Genomic DNA, 17,616 nt, shown 5'->3' on the forward strand with positions numbered 1-17,616 from the left:
AGGGAATGCCGAATCCTCGGCAGCCTGCTTTATTGCACATGAATGATATCTCCCCTTTAGTGTTTCATATAGTAAATGAAACACTAGCGGTGAGACAGCGCACATGTGCAGTCACGCTAAAGCAGGCTGCCAAGGATTCGGCATTCCCTGCTAGGCAGTGAAAGCTACATCACTAGTGACTGGGTACACTGACCTGCAGGAAGCAGAATGTTTCGTCACAGGAAGAAGAATATCTGGCTGGCCGGAGGTGAGGTGACCCGGGGGACTGCAGAAGCCATGAGAAGATCTATGGTGAAGATCTTCTAAGAAAATAGCCTGGGAAGGAATAGGTAGGTATAGAATTTTTTTTTTTTTATGACAGAACCCCTTTAAGGATTATATATTTTGGCCCAGATCTTCAAGTTATGTCTCTGCATCGGGAGTTAGGGAAGGTCCATTTTCGTGTTGCTTATAGGGCTATCCTTTGAAAGTGTATACCCTTGCTATAAACACCACCACATTGGCCCATAGCACCCTGTTCTTTTCTATAACCTTGAGTTGACATGTGAAAATATGTACATGTGAGGTCACAAATGAACCTTTGCGAGGCAATTTTCCACTTTATCAACCTATAAATAATTTTTTTAGAGGCCATTTTTAAAATAACTTTACCCAAGGGATATTTTTATATACCGGTATATATAGATTATTTTTACTTTCGTTGCCAAAGAACAGAATACGTCTGCACACTGCCGCAAACAACATGATCCTTATTCCCCTCACACTCTACAAATTTCATTCCCATGCTAAACCTCAAATGTGTTTTTCTTCCTAACAAGAAACATATCCATTTCTCCCATATTGAAATTGTACGAAAAATGTCTCTTTTCGCCTTATTTAGATGTCTGTAACAGCTTCGAGATGTCTTGATATCACAAGGTTTTTTTCACACCAGCTAAACACTTTACTCTTTTTCCATTCTTTAATGTTAAAATATTTTTGTATATATTCAATATCACATTTTTTTAACTTCTTTTGTTAGTTTTTTTTTTTTAGTTAAAATTCATTTTTTTTTACCCAATATATTTATTTCCACATCTGTTGTATAATTGATTTAATCCCTAACCAAAGGAATGCGAAAGTCTTGTGCTGGACTTTAAATAAATTCCCTCGGGGTAAACACTGTCCTACTTCTCTCTCTCTCTCAGCCGCCGCAATATCTGTTTGGAACATGGTAATGTTAATAAAACTATAAACTAACATCATTGAGATTAAGGAAGTCATAATCATTTTTACTGTCAGGACTGGCAAAACGCAAACCCAAAGTTATTAGTTGAGTGAATTATAAAACATACCAGATATATGATCTGCCCGGCTTCCTTCTCATGTTCTCCATGAAACAATAATTAGTCATTTTTATTTGCTACGAAAATTATTACAAAAAGTCCGCCGCCGCCGACCCCCCCCCCCCCTTTTTCCACCGCTTCTCGTTTTTCTGTTTGTTTCCCATTGTAGACAGAAGACTACTGTATTAATACAGATTTGACAAGTTAGTAGCTTAAGTACAGTTTTCAACATTCATTTATTTAACTAGATGCCATTTTTCAACCCTGCATTTTTCTTTCTCCTTTACGAGATGTTTATTTTTTTGTCCTGCGGTTTGAGCCCCGAAGTGATGACATAATGTAAGTGTGATGATTTCTAAGACGAAAAAAAATATTTCTAAATTATAGTAGAGATTTGTTGGCTAATATATGACACTACAAGTGATTTTTCTCCCACTTTTATGATTTTATAGTATCGATAGATTCTTCTTATTCTATTAATTTAATTCATTATTATTATTTCTTTATATTTTTATTTTAATTTATAATTAATTACCATTTTTATTTCCTTTATTTATTATTAGAGTTTATTAGATTTTTTTCATTCTTTTAATGTAGTGAATTATAGTTAAATAAATATATTGTATTTTTAGGTTTTTTTTGATCATGTTAACTTTTTGTATAAAATTGATAATTCTGTTATTCTGTTAATTTAATTCATTATTATTTTTTAATATTGTAACTTAAAGGGTTTTTCTAAGAAGCCCAAAACATTGGTGGCTCACCTCCCGCTGTTCTGGTCTTATGTTTACATCAGCGGTGATGTGGATTGTTTACCCACATGACACTGGAGCCAATAGGAGGCCGGCTCATAAACCTGCCTTGGGGCTTCTACATTAGACCAGGCTGATGTCACCTGCCAGACGCTGTGGCAGTTGACCACCACAACAGCAGTCCGGCGCCAAGGTGAATATATTACTTTTACATAATCTTGGACACAGGGGGCCCAATACTATGTAAAAGTAATAACTTGGAATTATCATATAAACTGTACTTTGTGATTAGTTTTTTATTATTTTAATTACATCTATTAGTTTTTTTTATCATTCCTTTAACATAGTGAATTGTAATTAAATATATTTCATTTGTAGTTCTTCTTGATTATATTAACTTTTTAGTTTTTGTTTACTTATTAGATCACTTTATGACTATAAATATAGGATAGGCCAGTGATTCCCAATAATGGCGTTGCAGTACCTTGTTGTGCTGTAAGAAGCTCTTAGGGGTGACATGGGTAGGGAGAGGGAGAAAATTTGTTTCTTTTCAGGAGTGCCACAAGCTAAAGATTTTTGATGACATGTGCCACAAGCTGAAAAAGGATGGAAAACAGTGGTATAGGCACTTCAGACATAGGGGAAAGTTTATCAGAGGCTTTGTACCGGGAAACGGGTATAGAAAAATGTACATTTTGGGACACACTATATTATTCCCAAAAATGTGTGACTTTTTGTAATTTTGACATCAGTCTCATCACCACTACAAAAGAGTGTGTGGGGCATAGCATCAGGAACATGGCCACTCATGGCCCTTCACATTTATTATAATATATACCACAAATTGGTGTAATGTATAGCTGAAATCTATACCAACTTGGGATAAAGTTACACTACCAAACTAGCCCACTATGGTAGGTACAATCTTTTGAGAGTTCTGTTTTTTTGTAGCTTCTTATTATTAACTGATCAGTAGGGGGTCTTGCCAATTTGCTATTAGTGACCTGTCCTGAAGATGGGCCCCAAAACGTTTTAGTCCAAAAACACCCTTTAAATAGGAAGTCTGTAAGCATATCTGCATATTTTAGAGTCTGTAGGAAATGTGAGAACCTGGAGGAAACTCACCACAGAAAGAACATTTTTAAAAAACTCCATTCAGATGTTGTCCCAGGTTGTCTTCAAACCAAAGACCCCAGTGCTAACCACCATGCTGCTCCCTGATTCTTGTTGAACTCACCCAATGAGTTTGGATGACAGCTTGTCAACTGTTTTTGGCCTTAGATGACCATGCTATATGTTTTGTGCTAATGTTGTGTTGTGCATGTTGCTAATGTGATACCAACTTCTTCACCATTTGGATCTTGTGGGAAAATATAGTTATTTGTATAGTTATAGAAGACGAGGATCAAACAAAGAAAACTTCCAGATGGTAATGTCTTATCTAACTGCCCCATGGAAGTCTACTATGCTTTTCTATCCTTCTAAAAAGATAAAAAGGGACAGAAAACTTATGAAATGGAGATCAAATGGGTCTTCGCTTTACAAATAAAGTGTACGGTTCTGTCCAGGATATCTCCTCGAAGCTTTTCAGATGGAACCCCAAGAAGGAGAGCAGAGGGAGGGAGGGGGCAGAGGGAAAAACGAAACGTAAAATGATCCTTAGGCTCTATTTACTCAGGCATTATTCTCGTGTGAGTTTTGTGCATTGCAAGACGTACAAAACTCGCAAGAAAATAGACCCCGTGTTTTGCAATGGATCCATTTACATGGGCAATTTTTCTCTTACAATGATGCCATAAGACGGAAAATTCATAGCATATTCTATTGTCCTGTGAGTTTCACAGAAGAAGAGAACATGCAGATGTGCGGTCTCCCACAAATCGCCCAGCACACAGACGGGGTGTCTATGTTCTGTGCAATGTGAGTTACAACCGAGAATCCCAGGCTGGATTAACTATCAGCCATGTAAATTCGGCCTTACACAGTTGTTTTGGTCTTCAAAGAATACTCCAAAATATGTTGGTGCTTTAAAAAATTTCAAAAACATAGACATCTTAAAATTTTGCTTATTCCACAGGGACGTCTCAACAACCTCTACAACGGGAGCAGAGAATACGGATTTTGCTCCAAACATCTACAGGGATCCACTGTGATCGTTTCAAGGGTTTACACGTGTCCCCCGGAGTCATCGGTAATAGAAGACAAAAAATTCACTCCTAATAGACAGTCTGTTTGACAAAACCAATATGGTAGCGCTCAAAGCCCAAATTACTGTTAGCCTGATGACTTGCGAGTATATTATAAACTATCTGCATGGGCTCCTCTTTCTTTTTTACGACAGGATGAAGCATATTTGAAAACGTATGCTCATGTTTTATTTAATTTTTTTTATATTGTATCTAGTGGTTGCCTGACTGTAGTTGTGTCATTTGCATAATTATTGCATTAGGAAGCAAATGGGAGATTGGCTGAAAATAGCCCTTAAGCATTTACTCTATTTTAAACTGCTCTGCGTTGCCCCGGTGCTTGATTTCCTACACAGCGGATATGCAAATAAGAGCATAATATCACTTGCACATGTTTGCTTAAAGGGACATACATAAGCCTTAGAAAGGTACACTCCGCTATTTTAATCACATTGACTGTATAGAGGATCTAGCTTGATTGACATGGTGCATTGGGTCGAGAGATTAGTAGACCCCAAAAATAAGAATTCTGACTTTGTAGTTACTAACTCCCACAATTGCTAAATGCGAGATCAAATTGGGATTTGATGATTCCTACAGGTATGTTACAGACATCTATGGATGAGATAACGCTGCATGTGACTTTTTGGGTCTCTACTCCTTATTCCTAACCCAGTGACCTCCCTTGGTATAACTCAGTCATAAGTAGTGGAAAATAATCTTAATAATGCCAGTACCAGACATGGGTCCACCACTGAGCCTTCTATATGGGTCGAATATCTGTCCAAAATATTCCTCAAAACACTCGTTCATGCAACAACTGGGCCATGTAAAAGTACCAACAATCAGCAGAGGAATGAGCGAATGTTAATTCATCAGCTGATCATTCAGTTTCAGCCAGCATAAAAATGCTCACTGCTCAGCTTTACATCTGCCTGTATGAACAGGGAGATGTACAGCCAGCCTATGGTGATGAGTGATCACAATTATGACCATTCGACCCCATAAGCCAATTTTTGGCGTACATGAAAGAAAATAAAACGGGCGCTGCTCAGCATGCATTTCGATCAATGCTCATACCTTGATGTGGCCGGATGAAGGCATCCAATACCGAAACGTGTTGCCTTGCAATAAAGCCGTTCTGATTTGATCTTTTCCACTATGGTATTCCTACGCTTTCCTCTCTTCTACAGTTGTACAAGGGTGTTTTTACCTGATCCAGATAAGGGTGGCTGCAATTGTTAGGTGTATCAGCAAGTTGTGCCAGTAGTACAACTCAGGTGGAAACCTTCATTGGATTAATTTCCATTCTCTTTAACACCCTGCATATAGAGAACTCTTTTTGGTCCTTTCCGAAAAACATACCTTGAGGCTTGTAGGCCCCAGTGAAAAATCTGTAATAGGATCCACCCAAACCTAACATGCTACAGTATTTATAATACTGGTGCCTGTAGACCCCCTCAGTCACCAGGGTCTACTTAGGCTTGCTACACCCCTGATTCGTACTGTAATGATTTGTATCCATTATTCAGGCCAGACTAGGGATTTAATTTGGATTCTCTCAGGTGACTTGTTATGTAATGGCCAGAGGCGAGTGGATCTTCATGGAGAATTTTCTATTGAGCCTCCAATTTTCAGATCGTCCATATTCAATGCAAATCTACGATCTCCAGTGACCAAAAAAGTTCTTCTACCCATTTGATCTCCATGTAATCTATTAAATTCTGATCAGCTTTGTTGTCTTGACCAAATGATAATATATGTGACAGTGTGCCAAGCGATTTACTGGGAAAATAGATGATGATACGGTCTGGATAGACATTGAAGGAGCCGCAGTCTTTACTCAGACACCATGCCACATTTGTTTTGCTGATTGGTGAGGATGCCAGGTTTGGACATCTAATGATCACAGATTGATGGCCTTGAGCAGACACAGATAGCAGAGAGCTTCAGTGCAAAAACAGCATAAGGTTTCCAGCAACTACAGTAATCTGACGAATGTTGTGCGCTAGTTGTGGACAATCTGCTCCAAAACCTTACTCACATCACCAGCCTGCCAATTCACTAGTTATTGAATCAGTAATGGTATGTCCACTCCTATGATGGCCTATCCTATGTGTCAGCAATCGATTTGTTATCCCAGAAACCCCTTTAACCACTTAACTTACATTTTTGGGCATTAACATGTAGCTTTTTCAGTTTCCTTGACATTTTTGAATAGTAGCCAATATTTTTGACTTTTTTTTAGATTATATTCAGTAAATACTATCACGATGGTAGACCCCATTCATAAATGCCCTCTTACAGATGCTCTAGCAATTTAACCCTAAATTCCCTATCCCCTTATTGTGCCAATTGGGGCCTAGAATATCTAGAATCTACTAATATGGTACGCCCAAAGGAATGAAGCAGCATAGTAAACATTTGCTATCATTGGGTACAAAGCTTTCCGGGACCAGACTCCAAGTCCACAGCAGAGACTAACAAAGTAAGGCTCTATGACAACCGTTATACATCTCTACATATCAAAGTTTCAGCTCCTCATTGGAGCCATTTAGGCAGATAGGTGGTGGCCTTCTTGTCCTTGATGGACCCTCAGGAAGACCTGAAGCTAGAGGTGTAACGTGAAGCTCCTCGGCCCCAAAGGAAAACCTGTAACAGCAACTATAATGCTTTATTAATAGTACTCGGCTTCCTATATGGAGAAGAGAGGCCTTATGAGCCCCCTATGGCTCCTAGGCCTGGTTGCCACCGCATCCCCTGCATCCCCTATAGCTATGCCCCTGCCTGAACCTAGAATTACTGGTCTAAATACTGAGACTTGGAGAAACTCATTGCTTGTCTTTCCCCATATAAATAGGTTGTTTGCGGCAAGTGAGCTGAAGACACCCAAAAAACATTTGGTATTTTAAGCTATAAGGCTACATTTACATGACTGATTTCAACACTGTGCCTGAGATTCTGGATCCACCTGACCAGGTGATGTTTTTCCGCTACTCAGTGATACAATTTTCACACTCTTTTGCCCCCTGGAGTCTCAGTTCTCTATTTCTCTGAGACACAATAGTGCAAGAACTGGTTACCTTCTGTTATACCCCATCCATTGTAAGGAACAAGGAGTTGTGTACGTGACTACATAAATTGGACACAAACCTTGTGTTCGGCTGCAACTTACTTGATCGTGCAGCGCCTGTTCATCAAAACATTTCTGGACATCTTCCTCTGATCCCTTCTGGGCGATGGGCTGTTTCCATCCACAGGACCCCTCTAGCTTGATGGTTTTCCTCGATCACGCCATTCTCAGTATACTCTCCACACAGCTGCACGAAAAAAACCATGCAAGGTTGGCAGTGAAATCCTGGCCCCGGCTAGTCAAACACAAATGACCAAACCTCGATGGAAGTCACTCAGATTGTTGGACTTTCCCATCAAACATGGATTCACACTGAAACTGATCCACGGAAAACTTGTGCAGCGCTGTTTTTCACTTTGTAAGACGACAGACACCATGACTGAACCCGATCGGTCACCGCTTACCGTGAACACAACCTTATATGGTATTTTTTTCGTCTTTCTTAAAATAATTCTACATGAACGAATGGATGTTGAAAAATATTTATTTCTCGTAAAGAATTAAGAATATATCTTCTGTCTTTTACGGCTCGGCTATTTTTATTTTTTTGAACTTCTGGTAATTGACTCTTTTGGGTCTGCGTTCTCTGTAATTCTATTGCCTAATAGCCGCTGCGTACCATAATGGAAAGCAGAAAGTGAGTCACCATTTTCAGCCAAAATACAATAGAAAAATCTGTTTGCTAAAGGTACAAATTATCCAAGGAAGCCGGCGCTTAATGCAATATTTAAAATGGAAATTTGCCAGTATACAAAAAATATCACTTTAACCGTTTGCAGATGTATTTATAATATTTCACGAAGTGAGCGAGAAAAGAAAAAAGTTGGTCGCATTGCTAAAAGGCTTCCCAGCCAGATGCTGTATCGGTATGAGAGTATTGATAAGCCGTGTACATTCTGTGTTATAGGCAGTCTCCGTCCCACCTACTAATTGTAATGTAATGTAGGGATGGGGGCTTCCATCTACATCCTGTCTCCAGTTACCGGGAAGGTCGGTGCTGCCTGCCCTAATGTTTTACCAACAGCTGTTTTCCTCCTCAAACCATTATCTTTTTCTGCTTACTCCAGGAATTTATGGAAAGTTGCAGATTTATAGTGCTTATCCCAGCAAATCATGGACACGTCTCGGGGCAGACATTGCATCGGGAAATGAAATGTAGGTTATAACATTGAAAGTTTAAACACAGAATATCTGAACATGTCTTTATACTTTACCAGAACCAAAATGCAGTATCCTCCCAACTCCCTAGGCTTCACAGTGCATTCTAGGCATATACTAGTAGAGTGTCGACAACATTATAGTAGTTATATTCCTGTACATAGGGGGCAGTATTATAGTAGTTATATTCTTGTACATAGGTGGCAGTATTATAGTAGTTATATTCTTGTACATAGGGGGCAGTATTATAGTAGTTATATTCTTGTACACAGGAGGAGTATTATAGTAGTTATATTCTTGTACATAGGGGGCAGTATTATAGTAGTTATATTCTTGTACATAGGTGGCAGTATTATAGTAGTTATATTCTTGTTCATAGGGGGCAGTATTATAGTAGTTATATTCTTGTACATTAGGGGCAGTATTATAGTAGTTATATTCCTGTACATAGGAGGCAGTATTATAGTAGTTATATTATTGTACATAGGGGGCAGTATTATAGTAGTTATATTCTTGTACATAGGAAGCAGTATTATAGTAGTTATATTCTTGTACATAGGGGGCAGTATTATAGTAGTTATATTCTTGTACATAGGAAGCAGTATTATAGTAGTTATATTCTTGTACATAGGAGCAGTATTATAGTAGTTATATTCTTGTACATAGGAGCAGTATTATAGTAGTTATATGTTTGTACATAGGGGGCAGTATTATAGTAGTTATATTCTTGTACATAGGGGGCAGTATTATAGTAGTTATATTCTTGTACATTAGGGGCAGTATTATAGTAGTTATATTCTTATACATAGGAGGCAGTATTATAGGAGTTATATTCCTGTACATAGGGGGCAGTATTGTAGTAGTTATATTATTGTACATAGGAGCAGTATTATAGTAGTTATATTCTTGTACATAGGAGTAGTATTATAGCAGTTATATTCTTGTACATAGGGGGCAGTATTATAGTAGTTATATTCTTGTACATAGGAGCAGTATTATAGTACTTATATTCTTGTACATAGGGGGCAGTATTATATTAGTTATATTCTTGTACATAGGAGGCAGTATTATAGTAGTTATATTTTTGTACATAGGGGGCAGTATTACAGAAGTTATATTCTTGTACATAGGAGCAGTACTATAGTAGTTATATTCCTGTACTTAGGGGGCAGTATTATAGTAGTTATATTCTTGTACATAGAGGGCAGTATTATAGTAGTTATATTCTTGTACATAGGAGGCAGTATTATAGTAGTTATATTCTTGTACATAGGAGCAGTATTATAGTAGTTATATTCTTGTACATAGGAGCAGTATTATAGTAGTTATATTCTTGTACATAGGGGCAATATTATAGTAGTTATATTCTTGTACATAGGAGCAGTATTATAGTAGTTATATTCTTGTACATAGGGGGCAGTATTATAGTAGTTATATTCTTGTACATAGGGGGCAGTATTATAGTAGTTATATGCTTGTACATAGGAACATAGGAGGCAGTATTATAGTAGTTATATTCTTGTACATAGGGGCAGTATTATAGTAGTTATATTCTTGTACATAGGGGGCAGTATTATAGTAGTTATATTCCTATACATAGGGGGCAGTATTATAGTAGTTATATTCTTGTACATAGGAGCAGTTATATTGTAGTTATATTCTTGTACATAGGGGGCAGTATTATAGTAGTTATATTCTTATACATAGGGAGCAGTATTATGGTATTTATATTCTTGTACACATGAGGCAGTATTATAGTAGTTATATTCTTGTACATAGGGGGCAGTATTATAGTAGTTATATTCTTGTACATAGGGAGGCAGTATTATAGTAGTTATATTCCTCTACATAGGGGGCAGTATTATCGTAGTTTTTTTCTTGTACATAGGGGGCAGTATTATAGTAATTATATGCCTGTACATAGGGAGCAGTATTATAATAGTTATATTCTTGTACATAGGGAGCAGTATTATAATAGTTATATTCTTATACATAGGGGACAGTATTATAGTAGTTATATTCTTGTACATAGGGGGCAGTATTATAGTAGTTATATTCTTGTACAGAGGGAGCAGTATTATAGTAGTTATATTCTCGTACATAGGAGGCAGTATTATAGTAGTTATATTCTTGTACATAGGGGGCAGTATTATAGTAGTTATATTCTTGTACATAGGGGGCAGTATTATAGTAGTTATATTCTTGTACATAGGAGGCAATATTATAGTAGTTATATTCTTGTACATAGGGGGCAGTATTATAGTAGTTATATTCTTGTACATAGGGGCAGTATAAGGGCGCCCACCCACTTGCGATTTTTTTTTCTTTGCGTTTTTCCTGCAGAGCCATTAGAATTGAATGTACTCCCACCCACTGGCGTTTTGCGTTGCGTTGCGTTTTTTAACATAGGAACTGTCAGTTGCATATGTGTCCTTATTTTTCTCCTAATGCACCCATGAAAGTCAATGGAAATTAATGGAAAAGCCGCGAGAACGCCGCGAAATCGCGGCAAAAAACGCCGCGAAAAAAGCAGGAAAAACGCGGCGTTTTTCACGCACGAAAATCGCAAACGCCAGTGGGTGGGCGCCCTTATAATAGTTATATTCTTGTACATAGGAGGCAGTATTATAGTAGTTATATTCTTGTACATAGGGGGCAGTATTATAGTAGTTATATTCTTGTACATAGGGGGCAGTATTATATTAGTTATATTCTTGTACATAAGGGGCAGCATTATAGTAGTTATATTCTTGTACATAGGGGGCAGTATTATAGTAGTTATATTCTTGTATATAGCGGGCAGTATTATAGTAGTTATATTCTTGTATATAGGGGGCAGTTTTACTAGTTATATTCTTGTACATAGGGGCCGTATTATAGTAGTTATATTTTTATACATAGGAGTCAGTATTATAGTAGTTATATTGTTGTATATAGGGGGCAGTTTTAATAGTTATATTCTTGTACATAGAGGGCAGTATCATACTATCGTAGTTATATACTTTTACATGGAAGGCAGTATTGCAGTAATTACGTATTATGTCAAGCTGGCAACCCTATCCTTGTATCTGCCGTACAGCTCTTTCCCCATGGTCGTCATCGTATTATTCTTACCCCTGTTTCTACCTGTACACAGCCTCTGCAAAGTAAATCCTATTGTTTGACACTTTAGCACATTTTAACATCCTTTTTTACTCTTTGGGACTCTGGCTATTAAATATACATAAGTTATTTGAAAATGCATTGACCATTTAAATTATCCCTATATTTACACTTTGACACTCCTCTTCCCTCTTATTATGTCTTGTATGGATTATTTTCTTATACCAAGTTGACTTCTATCTTCCTTGCTAGGATTCCTCTGAATCGCACCGTAGACTGGAGACCGGGAGATGAAGTTGTTATAAGTTCATCATCTTATGAGGCTCATCAAGCTGAACGTGTTTACCTTAGAGACATATATGGAACTATTGTCCGGATCTGGGGAAAGCTTAACCACTGGCATTCTGGTAAGACATCAATAAAATTAGTTGTTACTGTTTTTTTTTATTTTTGTGCTGTGTTCCAAAATGAATATGCTCACCATAGATACTAACACTGGTATAACTATAGGGGATGCAGGGGATGCGGTTGCAACCGGGTCCAGGAGCCTTAGGGGTCCCATAAGGCCTCTCTTCTCCATATAGGGAGCCAAGTACCATGATTAAAACATTAAAGTTGGAGGCCCTGTTACAGGTTTTGCATTGGAGCCCAGGAGTTTCAAGTTACGCCTCTGCGTTAAGGGCTTAGGAGACGTTGGAGGCCCCAAGATGAGGTTTTGCATCCAGGCCCATGAGCCTTTAGCAATGCCCCTGGATACTAAAACTGTTTTAGCCGAGTATGAATTCTTCCAAGACTTCTTTTGAATCCAGACCTTAAATGCAGAAATATAAGGTTATATGCTCCTTTGTATACCTTTCGAGTGCTCCAACTCTTTGGTTGTCATTTACTTTACTTGGCAATGGTCTGAAGCTGAGAAGGCATTAAAGTCTCACTGAATCTCCCAATGGTCTAGAATTTTAGGGTGCCTAAGTGCAGAAGTTTAAACATTTGAACAAAGTGATAGAAACACCTTAAAGGGAACCCGTCACCAGAAAAATCGATTTCAGTCTGCCTCCATAGTGTTAAGCAGTTTGAGGCAACTTTGGCACACATGCTTTTACTAAAAAAAGGGTGTTTGAATTTTTAGAAATTCTTACTTTTATTGCTGTGCACCCAGTATGCAAATTATTTGCTTCAAGTCAAAGATGTAGTGCCAAGAACTCTCCGAGTCTGTGGATCACTGCTCAAACGCTGCCTTTCCTCCCACTGGCTGCCACACCTATGGCTATTTGTTTCCGCACCTAGCACCGAGGTCTTGAGCATGTGCCCTGCGCCATGCCTTGGAAGTCTTCCTGCACATGTGCAGTACCTTGGTGAAGTTGAAGTGTGTACATTCACCGGCGCACTGGGAATGCACCAGAAGAAGCCGCAGAAGTGGTGTACGGCACATGTGTGAGTCCTCAGCCCAGACATATAGACACCAGAGTGGCAGCCAACGGGAGGGGAGGCATGAGAGTTCCCGACACAGCCTTTTCCCCCAGAATGGGGGTAAATTGGCTTCTGCCTCATTGAGGTTTTTTGCCTTTCTCTGGATCAACAAGGGGGAAGTGAAAACAGGCTGAACTGGATAAACTTTTGTTTTTTTGCAGCCTAGCATACTATGTTACTGTTTACGACTTAAGGGCTTAGTCACACGGGCGTTTATTGCCGCGATTTGCGCATGCGTCCGGCGATTTTTTAAAACCATTGCTTTGCAATGGTATCGGACACATGAGCGCTTTTTATGCGCTCGTCCGATAAATTAGAGAACAGAAATCGCAGATCGCACCTATCTGCGATCTGCGATTCCTGTTCTCTTCTCTATATGCGCTCAATGGGGCCGGCGGCAGCAGCGTCGACCCCATTGAGAACATACAGAAGACAAATCATTCTTCTCTGCCACAGCTGTAACAGCTGTGGCAGAGAAGAACAATGTTTGCCCATTAAATTCAATGGAGCGGCAATACAGCCGACTCCATTGAAAGCAATGGGCTGCCGGCGTGCGCGGGATGAATTGTCGGGGAGGGGTTAAATATATAACCCCTTTCCTGCAATGCATCCTTAAATGTGAAAAAATAAAAAAAAAGGATGTACTCACCAGCTCCAGGCAGCTGGAGATCCCGGCGGCCGGCCTGCAGTGGGTGTGAAGGGGTGTGACTCAGACTGGCCCCTGATTGGCTCAGCCTGAGCCAATCAGAGACTGATCTCAGTCACACCCATTCATGAATTCATGAATGGGTGTGACTGAGACTTGCTTCTGATTGGCTCAGCGCTGAGCCAATCAGGGGCCAGTCTGAGTCACACCTCCTTCACACCCACTGCAAGCCGGCCGCCGGGATCTCCAGCTGCCTGGAGCTGGTGAGTACATCCTTTTTTTTTATTTTTTCACATTTAAGGATGCATTGCAGGAAAGGGGTTATATATTTAACCCCTCCCCGACAATTCATCCCACACTCGCCCGCAGCGCTTGCATTCAATGGAGCCGCTGTATTGCCGGCTCCATTGAATGCAATGCGCTGGACAGCTCCTGCCCGTTTCTAATGAAACGCGGCTAGGAGCAGATTTTCGGGCGATTTTTGGGCCGATTTTTCGGCGCCGGTCACGCGATTTGCGCATGCGCATCCGTCATGCGATGCGCAAATCGCGTGAAAAAACGCCCGTGTGACTAAGGCCTAAGGCAAATCATTTGCATATTGGGCACATATTAATGAAAGTAGGAATTTCTAAAAATTTCAGAAACACTTTTTGTTTTTGTAAAGGCATGTGTGCCAAAGTTGCCTCAGACTGCTTAACACCATGGAGACAGAGCTAAAGATGGAGAAGGAGAAGGTAAAAATATTTCCCAGAGTTCTGGGAGATTTTATACTGCTAACTTACTGTTTTCAGTATTAAACAGTAAAAGGAGAATGTGATGCAATTGCTTTGCGCAACTCTGTAATTTGGAGACAGAAGATACAAAGGACGGAGACCAGAAAACAACAAAGAACTTCAAACGAGGCTCAACATTCTCATTGAGGTCGCACAGAAAGGATGCAGAACAAAAGCATCAAAAGGCCATGACACAAAATCTAGGAGAAGAGTTACAAGGAACAGGATCAAGAACAAAAGCTTTACTGGAGAAACAAGGACAGGGTGAAGATGAAATGTATCACTGGGAACACATGGATAGGATCCAGAACAGAAGCATCACCTGGAAAATATGGGCAATATGAAGAACACAAGCATTGCTTGGGAACATTGGCAGGATTCAAAGCAGAAGCATCCATGATGGTTCATGAGCAGGGTCAAGACGAGAAAGATCGCAAAAGACTTATGGACAAGGTGTAGGAAGGAAACACTGACAGCCTTAAAGGGGTTGTCCCGCGCCGAAACGTTTTTTTTTTTTTTCAATAGCCCCCCCCGTTCGACGCGAGACAAACCCGATGCAGGGGTTTTAAAAAAAAAACCTGGATAGTACTTACCCGAATCCCCGCGCTCCGGTGACTTCTTACTTACCTTGCGAAGATGGCCGCCGGGATCTTCACCCACGGTGGACCGCAGGTCTTCTCCCATGGTGCACCGTGGGCTCTGTGCGTTCCATTGCCGATTCCAGCCTCCTGATTGACTGGAATCGGCACACGTGACGGGGCGGAGCTACAAGGTGCAGCTCTCCGGCACGAGCGGCCCCATTCAGAAGGGAGAAGACCGGACTGCGCAAGCGCGTCTAATCGGGAGATTAGACGCTGAAATTAGACGGCACCATGGAGACGAGGATGCTAGCAACGGAACAGGTAAGTGAATAACTTCTGTTTGGCTCATATTTAATGCACGATGTATATTTCAAAGTGCATTAATATGGCCATACAGAAGTGTATACCCACACTTGCTGCCGCGAGACAACCCCTTTAAGAACAGACGTATGAGCACAATCACGTGGAAAGGACAAAGAACAAAAGTGTCACTAGGGAAGCATGGACAGAATCAAATAGACAGCCATCATTGGGGACTTTTGGGCATGATTAAGGACAATAGCCTAACTGAGGACACACTGACAAGGACAAGAATGGAAACATCACTGGGGATACATGTGCAGTGCAAAGAACTGAAACCTTGCTGTGGATACTTGGACAGGACCAAGAATGGAAACTTGACTTGAGACACATGGACAGGGCCATGAATGGATACATCACAGGGAAAACATGGACAAGGCCAAGAATGGAAATATCGCTGTGGATACATACACAGAGCCAAGTACAGAAACATTGCTGTGGACACATAGAAAGGGTCAAGAACAGAAATATCATCGTCGATATATAGACAACGGCAATGACAAGAATGGAAACATTGTACTAAATACATGGACATAGCCAAGAATGGAATCATCACTGTGGATACATGGACAGGGTCAATAGCCGAATCATTGCTGTGGAAACTTGAACAGGGGCAAAAATGGAAACATCTCTGTGGATACATGCATAGAGCCATTTATAGAAACATTGTTGTGGACAAATGGAAAGAGACAAGAATGGAAACATCGTTGTGCATACATGGACAGGGCCTAGATCAGAAACATCACTGTGGACAGGGGCAAGAATGGAAAGATCACTGTTGACACATGCACAGGGCCAAGAATGGACAGGGCCAAGCACTGTGGACATGTGGACAGGGCTAAGAACAGAAACATCACTGTGGACATGTGGACAGTGCCAAGAATGGAAACATCACTGTGCATACATGGACGGAGCCAAGAATTAAAATATTACTGGAGGCATATGAACAGGGCCAAGAACAGAAACCTCACTGCGGAAACTTGGACAGGGCCAAGAATGGAAAGATTGCTGTGGAAACTTGGACAGGGCCAAGAATGGGAACATCACTGTGGACACATGGACAGGGCTAAGAAATGAAATATTGTGAAGATACAAGTACAGGGCCAAGAATAAAAAATATCACTGTGTGCACATGGACAGGACCAAAAAGAGAAACATCTGTGGGGACAAATTGAGGTATGCAAACATCACTGGAGACACATGGACAGGTTCAAGAATGGTAACATTAACGGGGACACATGGACAAGGCCAAGAACAGGAACATCACTGTGGCTGTATGGACAAGTTCAAGAATGAAAACATTACTGAGGAAGCATGGGCAGAGGCCAGGAATGGAAACATCACTGGGAACAGATGGACAGAGTGAAGAATGAAAACATCACTGGAGACACATGGACGCAGCCAAGAACAGAAACCTCACTTGAGACAGATGGAAAGAACCAAGAACGGAAACATCACTGTGGATACAAGTACAGGTTCAAGAATGCAAACGTCACTAAGGACATACGGACAGTGCCAGGAATGGAAACATCACTGGGGACACGTGGATAAAGTCAATGACAGATCACCTGATACAACAGCTTAGGGGCCTAGTCAAAAATAGGAACATTGCAGAAGATACTTGCAGTCAAATCAGAAAACCTTTGCAGGAGTCAGACATTGTATAGCCTCATTGTTCAGACCCTGATCATGTGATTGACCTCATCAGCCAGAGCAACAGGTAAATCAGGTTATCAAAAGTTTTTTCCTCCTTTGTTTATAGAGGACTAGAACTTTACTATTTCTGTTTAATTCAAAGAAAAATTGAATTTTTTTGAGAATTTACCTGAAGTATCACCAGCTAAGTGATAAGTAATTTCACGGGATGCTCTGTGAGCTGAGTCCTAGGCGGCTTCAACAGCCTGAAATAAATCTCGTATCGGATATTATAAGGATTAAAAGTGGCTGTTTCAGCTGGATTAAAACTTGTAAAATCAATGCTCCTATTTCACTCTTGAGTGAGTCAGCCCTGGCTGTGATAATGCCGGATATTAGGGAATCTTTCTCCTTCCTAATCACTTTCTGTTTGTCTTCTTAGAACTTTCTAGGTGATGCCGTGTAAAGTAGTAAATATCTTTGTAGCAACAGCCTCCA

General features: G+C 40.1%; 1 protein-coding gene across 1 annotated transcript in view; it reads left to right on the top strand.

Annotated features, from left to right (window-relative positions):
- The window catches only part of PKHD1 (PKHD1 ciliary IPT domain containing fibrocystin/polyductin), a 483,679-nt gene that overhangs the window by 361,879 nt on the left and 104,184 nt on the right, over positions 1 to 17,616 (top strand). Inside the window, exons 52-54 of the mRNA XM_066594190.1 lie at positions 4,155 to 4,268; positions 8,464 to 8,551; positions 11,909 to 12,063. Of these exons, the coding sequence (XP_066450287.1) occupies positions 4,155 to 4,268; positions 8,464 to 8,551; positions 11,909 to 12,063 (357 nt within the window). The remainder of the gene's footprint in view (positions 1 to 4,154; positions 4,269 to 8,463; positions 8,552 to 11,908; positions 12,064 to 17,616) is intronic.

The sequence above is a fragment of the Eleutherodactylus coqui genome, chromosome 1, assembly GCF_035609145.1.
Source record: "Eleutherodactylus coqui strain aEleCoq1 chromosome 1, aEleCoq1.hap1, whole genome shotgun sequence".
NCBI lineage: Eukaryota > Metazoa > Chordata > Amphibia > Anura > Eleutherodactylidae > Eleutherodactylus > Eleutherodactylus coqui.